We start from the raw sequence: 15,213 nt of genomic DNA on the forward strand, positions 1-15,213 counted from the left end.
CTCTGTTCACTGAAATGGACTGGAAACAATAACAAACCAATAAACAACGAGCATTCCTATGCCTAGATTGTGATATTGAAATAATACCATTTCTCATTAAAGGTTCCTTGATAAAATGGTCATTTCTAGGTTTGAGCAGAAATGTACATCTTGTTATACCAGATAGCAAGAAAGCTATCAAAGGCTTCTAGTGTTACATTAAAAGGACTTAGGAGGTAGTGCTTAAGATTTTCATTTTCATTAAAAAGGGTAATAATCATGTAGAGCCAGAGGAGAGAAAGAGCAATCAGGGAAATAGTTTCTTAAACTATATAAATGTTTAACTAATATGCTGTATACTTAAAACTAATAAGAAAATAAAATTTTAAGAAAAGGGTAATAATTGTAGTGGATTAAAACACATCAAATGTGTTTAAAACCCTTACTTCATAGTGGAGCTAAAAAAACTGGTCACTTTTGCAGGATACTAATAAACAAATAACCATTAAAAAACTAGCAAAGGGAAAGAATTAAGCATTTATTTTGTATTTTTTATAAAAACTGTTATATTAACTAAAAGTTGAGAGAAATTATTTTTTTATAAAAATATACCCCCAGTTATGAGTGAAAAAACCCTTCATGAATCAATGGATCTAGGCATTGATCATTAATGGCTCTTAGCATTGCATTTGTACGTTATGTGCCTCCAGATAGAACACACGATTATGAAATGGTCTTTCCAAAAAATGATAAGAAAATCTTAATTGGATCAGACCTCTGATTCTAATTTTTTAAAAATATAAGCATTAATTTTATGGAAAATAAAGAGGTAAAGTAATATGTTAAACAATATATGGAGATACAATCAGAAATCCAGACCATAGGACATTCTACAGAACAAACAACCTATTTGCATCAACAAATAAAATAAAAGGTAGGGGCAAGGGAGAGGGAAACCTAGAGATTAAAACAGATTTTAGAAATCTGTTTTACAATTAGTGAAAGTTTTTTGGATCCCAGTGCAAACTGTGAAATACATTATATTATATTTATGAGTCATATAGAAATTTGGGCATTAATTGAAGATTTGTTATGGATTATAGTTAATTACTTTTAGGTGTGATAATTGTATTATCTTCATGTTTTTAAAAAGGGGTCTTCTTCTTTTAGAGATAATACTAAAATATTTATAGATGAAGCAATATAATGTCTGGGATTTGTTATGAAACAATATGGAAAGTGGGGGGAGTAGAGGGAGGGTATAGATAAAACAAGATTGACCATGAGTTGATAATTGATGACACTGGATGACAGGCGTTTGGTGGTTCTCTATAGTATCTGGAGAACATAACACAGAGTTGAAAAATATGGCAGAACGATGATTCCACCACAGATTGAATATTTTGATGGTATGACATGAGGAGAGTGTCTTGGCTGAGTTTATAAAAAGCTGCAGGCTTCCTGTTCAGGGGTCAATTTATATAGTCAGTCTGGGCTGGATTAAGATTCTGACATGAAGACTAAGCTAATGGATTTGTGTGTGTGTGTTGTATGACAGGCTGGAAAAAAAATGTGATTTAGGATGGTGTTTCTGCAAACTGCAATTTAAAAGGAAAAAGAAACACAGGGGTTTTTATATTTCCATTTTCTTCAAAAAAAGATTTACATTTTCATCTTACTCAGAGACTATTTACTCAGTGTTAATCAGCATGAGCAGCCAAACTGAGCACAATGGCATTATTTTTGCTTCAGGGAATAGAGAAAAAGAGTAGTGCCACTCAAATAAATTACAGCAAAAACTTATGAATGACAAGGAGCTCTGCTTCAATTCTAGGTTTTAGACATCCAAATATGCCTCAAGGTAGGTGACATTAAAAACTAAGAATTTTGTCTATTCAAAATGTATTAATTTATTTTGACAGGTATAGACATTCTTAACAAAATTCCAAAGTATATTAGAAATGATACCTGAGATTTTTCTTCCAGCAAAAGTGTGACACAGAACTTTACTATTCTCTGCATTTTAATAATATTCATAGATTTGTAGAATGAGAAGGTTGTTTATTGAGGGAACTGTGATGTTTCTTGTTTAGAGCTGTGCAAAGTCACCAGTTTCTATACAAATTTCCTAAATTGATGCTAACACACAAAAAATCTGACTTGTCTTAACTTCATCTTGCATACATCTTTAAAAAGTACAGTTTTTAAAAAATAATAATAAAGTATATATTTTAGAGCATTTTAGGTTCACAGGAAAATTGAGTAGAAAGTACAGACTTTCCTTATGGCCCCTGCCCCCATATACATAAAATCTCCTCTGCTATTGGCATCCTATACCACAATGGTATATTTGTAAAAACCTGTATTGACACATCATTATCATCCAAAGTTCATGGTTTAGACTAGGGCTCACTCTTGGTGTTGAACATTCTCTGGTTTTGGACTAATGTGTAATGACATATATCCACCATTGTAGTATCATATAGAATAGTTTCACTGCCTGAAAAATCCTCTGTGCCCTGCCTATTTATCTGTCCCTCTGCACTAACCCCTGTCAACCTTTTTACTGCCCCCATAGTTTTGTCTTTTTCAGAATGTCATATGGTTGAAATCAAAGAGTAAGTAGCCTTTTCCTATTGGCTTCTTTCACTTAGCAGTATGCATTTTAAGCTTCCTCCATATCTTTTCATGGTTTGATAGCTTATTTCTTTTTTAGCACTGAATAATATTCCATTGTCTGGATGTACCACAGTTTTTTACCTATTCACCTACTGAAGGACATCTTGATTGCTTGCCAGTTTTGGCAATTATGAATAAAACTTCTATGAAAATCCATATGTGAGTTTTTATGTGAAAGTGTTTCCAATTCATTTGGGTAAACAGTGTGAATATGTTTAGTTTTGTAAGAAACTGCCAAATTCTCTTCTTTGTCTAGTTTCCTAAGGTGGAAGTTTAGATAATTGCTTTTAGATATTGCTTTTCTAACATATACATTTAATGCTACAAATTTCCCTCTAAGCACCACTTTCTCTACATCTCACAAATTTTAATAAATTGTATTTTCATTTACATTTAGTTTAAAATTTTTTTTAAAAAATTGACCAATGTGGTATTTAGAAGTGTATTGTTTAATCTTTAAGTATTTGGAGATTTTCCAGCTATGTTTCTGTTGTTGATTTCTAGTTTAATTCCCCTGCGGTCTGAGAGCAGACAGTGTACGATTTCTATTCTTTCAAGTTTGATAAGGTGTGTTTTATGGCCCAGAATGTGGTCTTTTGGTGAATGTTCCACATGAGCCTGAGAAGAATGTGTAACCTTCTGTTGTTGGATGAAATAGTCTATAGATGTCAATTATATCCAGTTGATTGATGGTGCTGTTTAGTTCAACTTTATCCTTACTGATTTTCTGCCTGCTGGATCAGCCCATTTCTGGTAGAGGAGTGTTAAAGTCTCCAACTATAATAGTAGATTTATCTATTTTTCCTTGGAATTCTATCAGTTTTTTCCTCATGTATTGTTAGGTGCATACACATTAAGGATTGTCATGTCTTAGAGTATTGACTCTTTTATCATTATGTAATATTCCTTTTTATCTCTGAAAATTTTCCTTGTTTTGAATTCTGTTCTGTCTGAAACTAGTATAGCTAGTCCTATTTTCTTTTGATTAGGGTTAGTATGGTATATTTTTTTCCATCCTTTTAATCTATACGCATCTTTACATTTAAAGTGGGTTTCTTGTAGACAACATAAAGTTGGGTCTTTTTCTTAATCCACTCTGACAGTATCTATCTTTTATTTAGTATATTTAGTCCTTTGACTAATGATTTTTATATATTTGATATATGATGATCATTATTATTACAACATAATAATAATATTTATCTTTCCTCAGGGAAGTGTCTGAGGCCCCCAACCCATTTCCTCCAGATACAAATTTAGAGGTAACTTATTACCTATCATCAGCTAGAGTAGCCCTGAGCAAGATCCACAGGCAAGAAGGAGACCAAGGCACTCAAACAGGAATTCATGCTAAGGTAAAGGGGTGTTGGGTCTAGGCTGATGACCTAAGCTTAATAAAAGGGCTTAAATCTTATTCCATCAGGGCTGGTTCTAGTCTGCTTTGTAACTGAAGCCATTAGCTTCTTTTGGAATTCGCTAACCTGGCATAGTTTCATGCTTTGGGTTCTAGAGCTCGATTAGTTCACATGAGGATGAAGTCCATGGAAGAGATGGACTAACGAGAATGTTATCTAAGTAATGAGTCAACATTCCTCAGCAAATGACTGTGAACTGATTATATGTGCCCACATGTGCCCGTTCACCGTGAAGTATCACAAGCTATTCTGGAGTAAGTAAGCCCCTGGAATTGTTACAAAGAATTTAGAGGGAGAAACTGAACTTCTGCTAATAAAGGAATGTGTGGTCTTGAGCAATAAATTTATTCCTTGAACATGTCATGTGACCCATATGGATTATACTTTAAAAAATGACCAGCCATATGTCATCCCCTGAGAACCTGGTAATTGTTTTAGTTGATTTAGGCATTAAGAAAACTTTAAGGAAGAATCAAAAGAGGTGGGCCAAGGGGTGGAAGAAATTTGGGGCAAAGAAAACAGGAAGGAGAAGTAGTGTCACAGTTCCCTCTACTCACGGGGCTGATGTGCATTCCAGTGTGTGTATTGCACCGGCTCAGACTTCTGCCCTGCTGTCTTCCAAGTATATTCTCCTGTGTCATTTTGGTCTTGAAGAGCTATCCAAAAATAACTGTCCTTCGTTTTTACCACACTACTGATCAAACTGGTAATAAAAGCCTGTTCAAACCTTAAAAAAGGAAAAAGGAAATGGTTATAGTAAGTTTCTGGGCAATAAAAAAGTCATTAAAAGATAATAAGGTGGACAGACTGGCTCCAGAATAAACACTTCTCATGAATTCTTTAGAACATGGAAGCAGAAAAATGACCGAAGACCCTGAACATTACTAATAAATGCCAAATGTCAGTGCAATTTCTAAAAATATATGACGGAGGGGAATTTGACTCTTACAGACAGGGCTTAATTCTTTCAAGGAATAGAGTCCAGCTCCAGTTTCGAAGTGTAGGTGGTAAAGTCCACAAAACCAGCAATAATGCATTTCTTGGTACAACACGTGACCTACTTTGTAATTGGGTCACACAGCACACACGGAGCAATAACCTGCAGGAAGTAAGGGGCTGACATTGGGAGAAGGAAGGATATTCTACTTTTCTGAATGAACATCTGCCAACAAAGTTCACATACACCCACCCACCACACTTGCTTGGTGAGAATGGAACAGAGATTGGAGTAACAATTTTATGTCTCCCAAATCAGTTTGCTCATAGGCACGTGGCGTCCTTGGCTTATTCAAATGTATTCAGATATGCACATTCACTTTAGATAAATTTAAAATCCTAGGACAACCTAAGGAATTATACCCAATAATATTTTTCCCAAACAGCTGAATGAGTTCGCGTTCACTGATTAGTGGCAATGCTCCCTTCTTGAGATGAATGCATCGAAAGCAGAATCTAGAAAACTTGTATATATGCTTTCACAAGACTACCTAAAAGAAAAATGTGAGTATTAAAATTTAACTAGCACTGAAGTTTTAAGCTCTGTTTGAAACTACCTTGAAAAATTTATTTTCAATACACATAAAGTTTTGAGGAAACATTTCAAATGGTGATTTTTGACTAGACCTGCTGAGTCAGTGAGAAGGGAAAGGCCTGATGAAACTACCCAGGAAAACTAATGAGAAAGCAAATTAGACTTCTTCATCCACTTTTGGATTTTTTCATTACCATGCATCCTTAACTTGCAAAGGAAAGCAAAAGCAACAGGGTCATTCAGGAACTGAAAAGGCTCAAAGGAAATAGGAGAGAGAGAGAGAAATAAACACAAAGGAGTAAAATTTTTAAATGCCTTATGAACATCACTAGTAACAATGGATGGTCTTAGGGATCCAAGATACTCATCTTGGCAGAGCATATGGAGTTTCATCAGGCTTTAGTAAATACTTTCTGCAGGTACTCTATTAATAGTCTGACTAGCACACATTTAAAATTAGAAAAGTTCTTTTTTAACCAGATTACAGTGGCAGAACTGTATGTAAACGTGCTTCAAAAAAAAAGTATGTAAAGCTAAATATTGTCTAGATGCTATCGTGATTTTCTTACCCTTCCATTGGTTTATGCTCTCATTGAAACAAACAAACAAACAAACAAACAAACAAACAAACAAAACACCTGCTTTTCCTTCACCCCTCTGAGGCAGAGTAGTATCGTTACCATGTCTAGTTGGTGCCTGAAACTGTTGTGCTAAGAGACAAGCAAGGCACATGGAGGCTGCAGCCAGGACCACGATTCCCTCTGCTGGTTCTAAACCCAGGAGCCAATGCTGGTTCTTCGATTACCTTGTACTATGGCATTATCGGATAATGAAGAGAAATAACATTGTCTTTGAACTTGGCCTCTGGTATCATTATTCATGACATTTTGCTTTTGCCCCTTGTAGGTTTTAGATTTATTTAATCCATTCTGATTTATTTGATCTCCATTTATCATCGCTTAAAACAACAGAAACCTTCTGCTTTTTAATTGCCACATATATCTTTTAAGTGGTTGCATATAATACACATACTTAAAATCCTAAAACCTTTGAATCAAAATGGGACTCTAGTTCTCTTCGTCCAATTTAGACGATAGCATTGTTAGTAAAGAAAATCAGCAAAAATGTCTTCTACACCGTATATTTTAAGAGATTAACCTGGATAACAGCATGCAATCTCTTGAGTATCTGTTTCCAACTGATAAGGAGACAAGAACATTTTATATTCTTTACCACTTTATTTGGTTTCAAACACTAAAGGGTTGTGAAAACTTTGACTTACAGTAATAGAGCACACAACATTTTAAAGTCTTTTCTGGCCCTTTGTTTTAGAATTCTTCATTTCAGTATACTCCAGAGTTTTATACTATCTGGCCTTTTTGTCTGTTTTCACTGAGGTTTAATTAAAATGTTATGATTTAAAAAAAAAAGCCACATATGTATGTTTTTATATTATAATTTTAACCAGGATAAAATATTATTTTTAAGGAATTCAGTAAACTTTTTTTGTTATTCTTTAGAAAAACAAATGATAAAATATTTTGCTGTGTGTATCTTCTTATAAAATAAAATTTTGTAGAGTAATAATTCTTAGACTCAGAAAGAAATTAATTATCCAATCAACTCCTTAAGAAAGTTAAGAAATCAAATTTATTTTTTAGTGTAAGCAAGAAAAATAAATCTCGAACTTCCATCAGTTTGACAAGAAAGTGTTGCTCCTAGTGCTAAATATTAAATTTAATTTAAAAATGCAATTTGAAGATAGCAATGCATATTTCTGGCAAACATTGACAAATCTTTTATTTCAAAGTAAACATTTCGCCTTTCAAAAGTGTACACTTCAAAGGAGGTATTTTATACTTAAATCTCTATTTGAACATTGTATTTTTCATCAGTTTAGCCAGTGACATGTAGCTAAAGAAAGGATGTTCCCTGTCTATGAACAACACAGTACTTAGCAGACAGCAGTACTATAATGATTTTGTTTGTATTACCAAAACGAGAGAAAGAAAAACATAATGCATTGGAAGTATCTTCACTAGAGAGTTATTTCAATTAAAAACAAACAAACAAGCCGTAGCAGTAGTCTTTATATATAATGACCCATTTAGGAGGGACTCAGTTTTGAACTAAGTAATTACAATTGGATTTCTCCCAATAACACAATTGTTGACATTTTTGATGCCATTTAAAAATAAATGACTTTAAGTTTTTGGACTTTGTTTCTTACAAAAGGCTAGAAGAAAAAATGCAGACTTAGAAAATGTACTTAATATATACATAAACGAAACCTAGAAGAGCAAATACCAAACCGTTAATGGCAGATATCGTTGGGGAACGGACCGGGTTTGGTTGGGAGGGAGGAAAGTGCAGATGAGGGTACACTTTCACATTTTAGTCTACATTCTTCTGGATTGCTTGAATTTATACCAATGAGAATGTTTTCATCGCATAATTTTCAAAAGAGTGTTTTTAAAAAGAAATTTTGCATTCTACAAAAAACCTGTTAGAACTAATAAACAAATTTAGTAAAGTTGCAGAATACAAAGTCAGCAAACAAAAATCAATTGTATTTCTGTATACTAACAACAAACAATCTGAAAAGAAAACTACACAAACAATTCCATTTGCAATACCATCAAAAAGAATAAAATATTTGGGAATAAACTTAACCAAAAATTTGAAAGACTTATACACTGAAAACTACAAAACATTATACTACAAAAGAAGAAAGAAATAAATGGAAAGACATTCCGTGTTCATGGATTGGAAGACTTATTCTTAAAATTTCCATACTACCCAAAGCAATCTACAGACTGAATATAATCATTATCAAAATCCTAATGATTTTTTTTTTTTTGCAGAAGTGGAAAAATTCTCCTTAAAGTTCATATGGAATTTCAAGGGACTCTGAAGAGCAAAAACAAAGATGATAAAGGACAAAGTTGGAAGTCTGATATTTTCTGATTTTAAAATTTACTAAAAAGTATTACAATCAAAATGGCACAGTACTGGCATAAAGACAGACATATAGACCAATGGAATAGAATAGAGAACCCAGAAATAAACCCTCATATATCTGGTCAAGTGATTTTTGACAGTGGTGCCAAGACAATTCAATGGGTAAAAGACAATACTTTCAACAATCATGCTGGAAAAACTGGATATCCACCTGAGAAAGAATGAAGCTGGACTCTTACCTCACACCATTTACAAAAATTAATTCAAAGTGGATCAAAGGTCTAAATGTAAGAGCTAAAACTATAAAGCTCTTAGAAGCAAACATAGGGGAAAAGTTTCATAACATTGAATTTGGGAAAGATTTCTTGCATATGACATCGAAAATACAGGTAACAAATAAGAAATGGATAAATTGGACTTAATCAAAATTAAAAATTTTGCACATCAAAGGACACTCTCGACGGAACAAAAAAGTAACCCAAGAAATAGGAAAACACAATTACAAATTATTTATCCAATGAGGAATTAATATTAATAATTTATAATGAAAACTTGCAATCTAGTAACAAAGAACAAACACGCCAATAAAAAAAAAACGGACAAAAGACTTAAATAGAAATTTCTCTAGGAAGAAAAAAAGTTAACTGCAAAAGTGTTTGGGGTGGATATGGCGGCTGCAGAAAGTAGCAGAGCTGTAAATATGCTTGAAATTAATGCACATTTGAACCTAGGAAAAAATGAGATACTGCAGGGTTTCTCATTTCTGGCAAAATTCACAAAATTGAATGTTATACAGATTATTTTGTACCAAAAATTCCATCAATGATTGATTCAAGATTTAGATATACATGCATTTAGATAATTATCCATGGTAATTTTGAAACTCAAGCTCTGCATTCATGCTCTGTCTGAAAAAAAATTGGTAACATCAAGAAAATAAAATTCTGTTATTCAGCAATAAGGGTATGTTTTTCCCCTCTCTATTCCACAAAGTGTTAAAAGTCCTAGACCAGGAGCAGTTACAAAAGAAATAAGTAATTTGTAGCAGGTGGTTCTAATTGTGCCTATCAAACCTGTCGTTCAGTTGTGCAGAAGACTGGAAAATCAATTAGCAACTACAAGCTTGGGTACTGGTGAGTGACAGCAGTGTCTTAACTCAAACAGAAATCAGTAATGGAAGAAAAGGATTACCAGAGCTGCTAGTGGACACTCCTGGATCTGAGGAGATTTTCCATCTACTGTCCAATCTTCTCAGACAAAAGATGCTACTGAAAAATATTCAAATGTGTGTATTGTCACTCACAGGGCAGTACGGTGTGGGTCTTTGTTTCTTATCCGTTGGGGTCTAAATGAATAAAAATCAGGCACACGGGGCCTTTCCTTCTCTCAACTTGCATGTCCCGTGTTGCAGTCACTGCTTTGGATGTAGATATGTTTGCAAGGCAGTGCATATGTATGTTATCTGCCTGAGAGAGATGCTTCTGGGGCAAACATGTAGTACTACCGGGGCTTGGTTGGTGACTGAGTAGAATGCCAGCACAAGGGCACCTGGGTGGGCCTGGGAGGCTGAGGCTGGGACAAAAACAAACTTACCTATGGCATAGTTCTGCTTCAGAGTTGGCCCACACATTAGTATTGGCTACCGAATACAGTTTAGCAAAGAACAACATTTAAGTACTTACAGCATACTCTTACATCCAGTTTTTGGGGAAGTGAAACAGAGCATTTTTTCCCCAGACACTTTCCATCATTTGCATGAGGTCCACAAAGGATGCTTAGAAAATTAAGCATTTGAACTCTAACAGATTTCTGCCCCACCTTGGGTCACTTTGGCACTGTGGGTTATCTGTAATGTTGCTATGAGTTTATCCATTTATTGTGTATTCTACCTTCTTTACTTGTTTCACGTATCTATGTTCTATAGTTGCTGGCCTTCGAGTGGCACCTGGAAGATTACATTGTGCCTTCTATTTCTTTTGTACAGCATGCCAATATGGTGCCTCTCACAAAATAGGTATTCAATAAACAATTTTCTAACAAACCCTTGACTGTTGAATTTTTGCATAGTCAGATAACATATGAAAAGTAATTAACACAGTACCAGGTTATGTGACAGTCAATGAATTTCACACACACACAAAGAAAAGAAAGAATAAGGCATAAAAAAACAGGTGAAACAATTAGACTTATTTCTTCAATGAAACACACAATTAATTAAATATAATTAACAAAGAGCACAGTTTCATTGGTCAGGCTCCTGAATAAAGTCCTACGTTGAATCACTGAAGACTTCAAACCTGAGATTCTATTGAAACCTTTTGGATAGATTAACAAAGTGAGGATAAATGCTTTTTTTTCACGCCTGGTAGCTATTCTGGGAAAGAGAAAGGTAGAACTAAAAACAACACTGAGCTACATCAAAGGCAGTGTTATACCCCGAACGAAGGGTCTCCTGAGCAAAGGATTTTTCACCAGACTGTTTTACCAAATGCTGTCAGTCTTTTCCTCTGTGTGTGTGTATGCGTGTGTGTGCGTGTGCACACATGTATGCATTCCTATGCAACGTTTAGAAGAAAGACTGGGAAAGAAGGTAAGAAAACACGAAGGTAAGAGGAGGAAGGAAATACTGATGGCTTTGAATGTTGACTCTCTATGTGTGGAGAGTAGAGAAAGCACACAGGAATTCCCCCTGCAGGCTAGACCTACATGTAAACGATCTCTAGATGAAACCACAGTATCAGTTCTGTTTCCTGGTATTCTGTGGATGTTTTTAAAGGCGATGACCTTGGTAAAACACCAGTGACTTGCTTAGCAGGTATAGTTTTCCCGTGGACCTGCCGAAGAGTTCTACCTTGCTTCCATCTTCAGCAGGGAGGAGTTCATCTCCAACCCCTCACTGTTCTCCTGATATTAATAGTGACACTGAGATGACTTCTGCCTTCGATGCGTTTATCCCCTATGGTACATCTGTAGCATGTGTGAATCATGTGGAGTATCAAAAGGGTATAGTTTCTCTGTTGGCATTGAGCAGACAACCTGTGCACAGAGAAGTCTGACTCTAAACAAATATCGACCTAAGAAGCAATGGGAAAACATTTGAATATCCTCCACAGATTAGTTATACTTACTTTTGTTCTAAAAAAAAAATTCCCACATGACTCACACACATTCAATTTCAAAAATATTTAATTGTTAAATAACATATTTCTTTTCCATTATAAATACTTAGATGATAAAATCTAAATATACTGTATTAACAACTTATTAGCGAAACTAGGTAATAAATGTTTGTGGAAAGTAAAAGTCATCTTAAATTTTACTATTTGTTACTTAAAAATCAATTTAGGAATAACATTCTATAATTTTAATTCATCTCAATAATTTAAATAATTTAATACTCTAATGTACAGTATGCTATAGATTTTGACAAGTTACTGATTAGGGCTAGATTTTATCATTCCAAGAGGCTTCATGTCAAAGCACAGTCATATTTTTGATAGAAAATTTCTACTTTACCTGTTTGTAATGGTTACAAGTGTAGGAGGACAGTAATAACCACCAGAGGCGTGGTCAAAGCTTCGCAGGACAGTGTCAATTTTGTAGCAGAATCCACCATGTCTCTCCCATCCCTTAAAAAAAGGGAAATTAAGGACATAATCTGATTCAGTTAAATAGCAAATAATCTTTTTTGCATATTCTCATTTACCACTTATATTACCTCTCGGACCCACTTAAAACTCAAAACTTGAATTTTGTCTTGATATCTTTATATTTATTCTATCTGGTAATGCCATTAGGTAAAGCTACTACTAGATTTATTTAATTCTTAAAACCTAAAAGTTTGAATTAACTTAAAATCATAAAACCTAAAACCTTAAAAGCAAATAAAAATAAAGGGTACTTTCTCAAGATTTCTTCTTCTCTCTCTCTCTCTCTCTCTCTCTCTCACACACACACACACACACACACACACACACACACACACACACACACACAGTTCAAACATAGAATTTCATACCAGTTGTTCCTACAGACTGGTAGAAATTAAGAGTGTTTGAAAAGAGAATGCATGGGTTTGAATCCTGGCTCCATCACTGTGCGACCTTACTTAATCTCTTCATGTCTTAGTTTTCTCCTCTGTAAATTGGGTAATAAAAGCATCCATGAGGCTGTTGTGAGAATGGAAGGAAATAGTGCAGGCAGAGACCTTAGGATAGAGACAGGGGCTTAGTATATTTTTTCAACTTTCTTTTGTATTGCTTTTTTCATGTAATCCCACTGAAATTCACTGAGGTTAAGGCCTTGGATAAAGTCACAAACTAGTGGATAAACTGACCTGGAACCCAATTCTGGTGCAATCCAGGATGGTTTTGACTGGATCATAATGCATCCAAATAGAGATTGGCCAAAAAATATATTTTTTTGGTAAAGACTATTCCTAAATCAATTGGCTAGCCATTTAGAGAGAAAGAAAGCAAGCTTTGGCACTCAGGCAAAAATGACAAGTGTGTGTGTGGTCCAAAACTCGGCCTTAGGAACAATGATGGGATTTTATTCTTTAAAAGCATACGGTATAGGAGACATGCATTTATTAGTTTTCTATATTTCAACTGAGTTATTTCTGTTCTTTTTCTTTCAATATTACAAAATCACATCACTTATGTCTATTTTTGCATATTCACCAGTTTTAAAACACACTTCATTTTGTGTCATGCTAATGCTTGCCAACATTTGATCAGATATAAAATATTTTCTGCTATATTTCTTGGAAAAGGTCTCGGTCTTGCAGTTAATTAAAGGAAATACTATTTTAGAAATCAGCTATTTTAGTTCAAAACATATTATAAACGAGGTGCGGATCACAGGAGTTCCTCATCCAGCCAGCCAGGACATGCTCTGAACTAACTCCCTTATCTTCTCCTCCAAACTTTATCCCTGTGAGTAATTGATAGGTCCAGCCAGAGCCCCTCCATGGATCACACCAGACAGGGCAGGGAGGTTATGCTGCTTTTGTATTTGGAAGGACAATTGGAGGAAGCCTGACAATATGACCTTTCCGACAAAGTATTCTTTTGTCATTAGTAGTTCTTCGATAACAGACCTTTTATCAAAACAAACAAACAAACAGACAAAATCCAAGAACTGAACAGGCTCAAGAAATGTGGCATAGTAACAACAAGAAAAACAAAAGACTTTTTACTACAAGCTTTTGTCCATATAATGAAAGTGGAAAGAATAATTGATTGTATCCATAAATATCCTTTGTACCTGAGGTGCCATCTCATTTTATATGAAATGATGATGACGATACTGAAACAATTGCTCAAATCATGCAATCTTTGAAAAAGTGATTTAGAGGGAAAAATAAGTCTTTTTTGTTTTGAAATTATCAAGACATATTATAAATTGATTTTGTATGTGCAGACTGTTTAGAGAATTACATTAAAACAATTGGCTAAAAGAAAGGAAACTTCTGAAACCGTACTCATAGGCTGATGCATAAAGAAATTAATGGGAATTTCACCAGAAAGTTAGAGAGCTGGGTCTGACCTCAAAAGCTTTAAATGCTGTAGTGTTGGCCAGGAAAGGGAAGCAGTGTATAAAAGTTTGGATAAAACATCAGTTCTATTTTTGTTGATTGACCTTTCAACACAAAACATGTTGAGGTGCCTTGAAAGCCACAGTAAGAAATTCTTTTTTCAATATTTCTGCTCAGATCTAGATTAGATTAGTCATTAGCTACAATTACTTCAGGAATTGTGATCATTAGATGAAATGTTCGGTAACATGTCAGCATGGCATGTGTGTTGTTAAGCTGGAGTATAAAAAGTAATTCATATGTTTACACATGGATTAATGAATAAAATGCAGTTTCTGGAGAGATGGGTCCTTGCTTAATTGAAACATAAATAACTGAATTAGAAAAGAAAATAATTAAAGCAGAATTGCATAAAAATCCGGTTTGGGAAACTTCTGATACTCATATGGCCTAAAATCTCCAATATATGTCAAAAATTTTTAGTGTGTGTGGCACGTGTGTGTGTGTGTGTGTGTGTGTGTGAGAGAGAGAGAGAGAGAGAGAGAGAGAGAAGGCATGTGTTGAGGACACTAGTAGGTAGATTTTTTTGGTAACTTTACTGTAGGATATTAAATGCATTTAAAACATAATTTTTTACCTTGTAAGTTGAAACCTAAAGTATTAAGTGCTTTTATTACTTAATGTACTGAAATTACTTTATTACTTAAAATACTAAAGTACTTTTTACTGTCCCTTTCCCAAATAATAAATGTTTCCAAACGTATACTTTTCTCCATTATTGTATTCTATTCAAATGTTTAAGCTTAAAGGTGAACAGGAAAGCAAGACTTTGGGTGCAGAAGTTCATTCTCTGACTCAAAGAATGCATCGTTTTCCCTCTGACATTCCATTGGAAGACTATGAAAACCTCAAGTGAGACAGGGCATCGCATGACAGTCATTGTTTGTACAGATGGTGCAAGGGTATAATTAACTTTTTTTTTTTTAATCTTAAAAGAAAAGTAGTCTTAGGTCAAAGAGGATGGCAAGACAATCTACTCAGAGCTGTAAATCTTACATGTGCCTCTAGCTGATAATTATTTGGTTTTTTAAAAGTAGCCTACTCTCAGA

General features: G+C 34.4%; 1 protein-coding gene and 1 long non-coding RNA gene across 5 annotated transcripts in view; one reads left to right on the forward strand and one right to left on the reverse strand.

Moving 5' to 3' along the window:
• LOC120597197 (uncharacterized) overlaps nucleotides 1–8,953 on the forward strand; it is an 18,162-nt gene extending 9,209 nt beyond the window's left edge. The window contains exons 3-4 of the long non-coding RNA XR_005651357.1: nucleotides 3,872–4,013; nucleotides 8,469–8,953. This is a non-coding gene — a long non-coding RNA (uncharacterized LOC120597197). The remainder of the gene's footprint in view (nucleotides 1–3,871; nucleotides 4,014–8,468) is intronic.
• The window catches only part of PLA2R1 (phospholipase A2 receptor 1), a 93,085-nt gene that overhangs the window by 41,862 nt on the left and 36,010 nt on the right, over nucleotides 1–15,213 (reverse strand). For all 4 annotated transcript variants that reach the window (XM_039855984.1, XM_039855983.1, XM_039855982.1 and 1 more), the window contains 2 exons: nucleotides 12,082–12,194; nucleotides 4,631–4,800 (listed from right to left, as the gene is read on the reverse strand). In XM_039855984.1, the coding sequence (XP_039711918.1) occupies nucleotides 4,631–4,800; nucleotides 12,082–12,194 (283 nt within the window). The remainder of the gene's footprint in view (nucleotides 1–4,630; nucleotides 4,801–12,081; nucleotides 12,195–15,213) is intronic.

This window comes from Pteropus medius, unplaced genomic scaffold (genome assembly GCF_902729225.1).
Source record: "Pteropus medius unplaced genomic scaffold, Ma_sr-lr_union100, whole genome shotgun sequence".
Taxonomy (NCBI): domain Eukaryota; kingdom Metazoa; phylum Chordata; class Mammalia; order Chiroptera; family Pteropodidae; genus Pteropus; species Pteropus medius.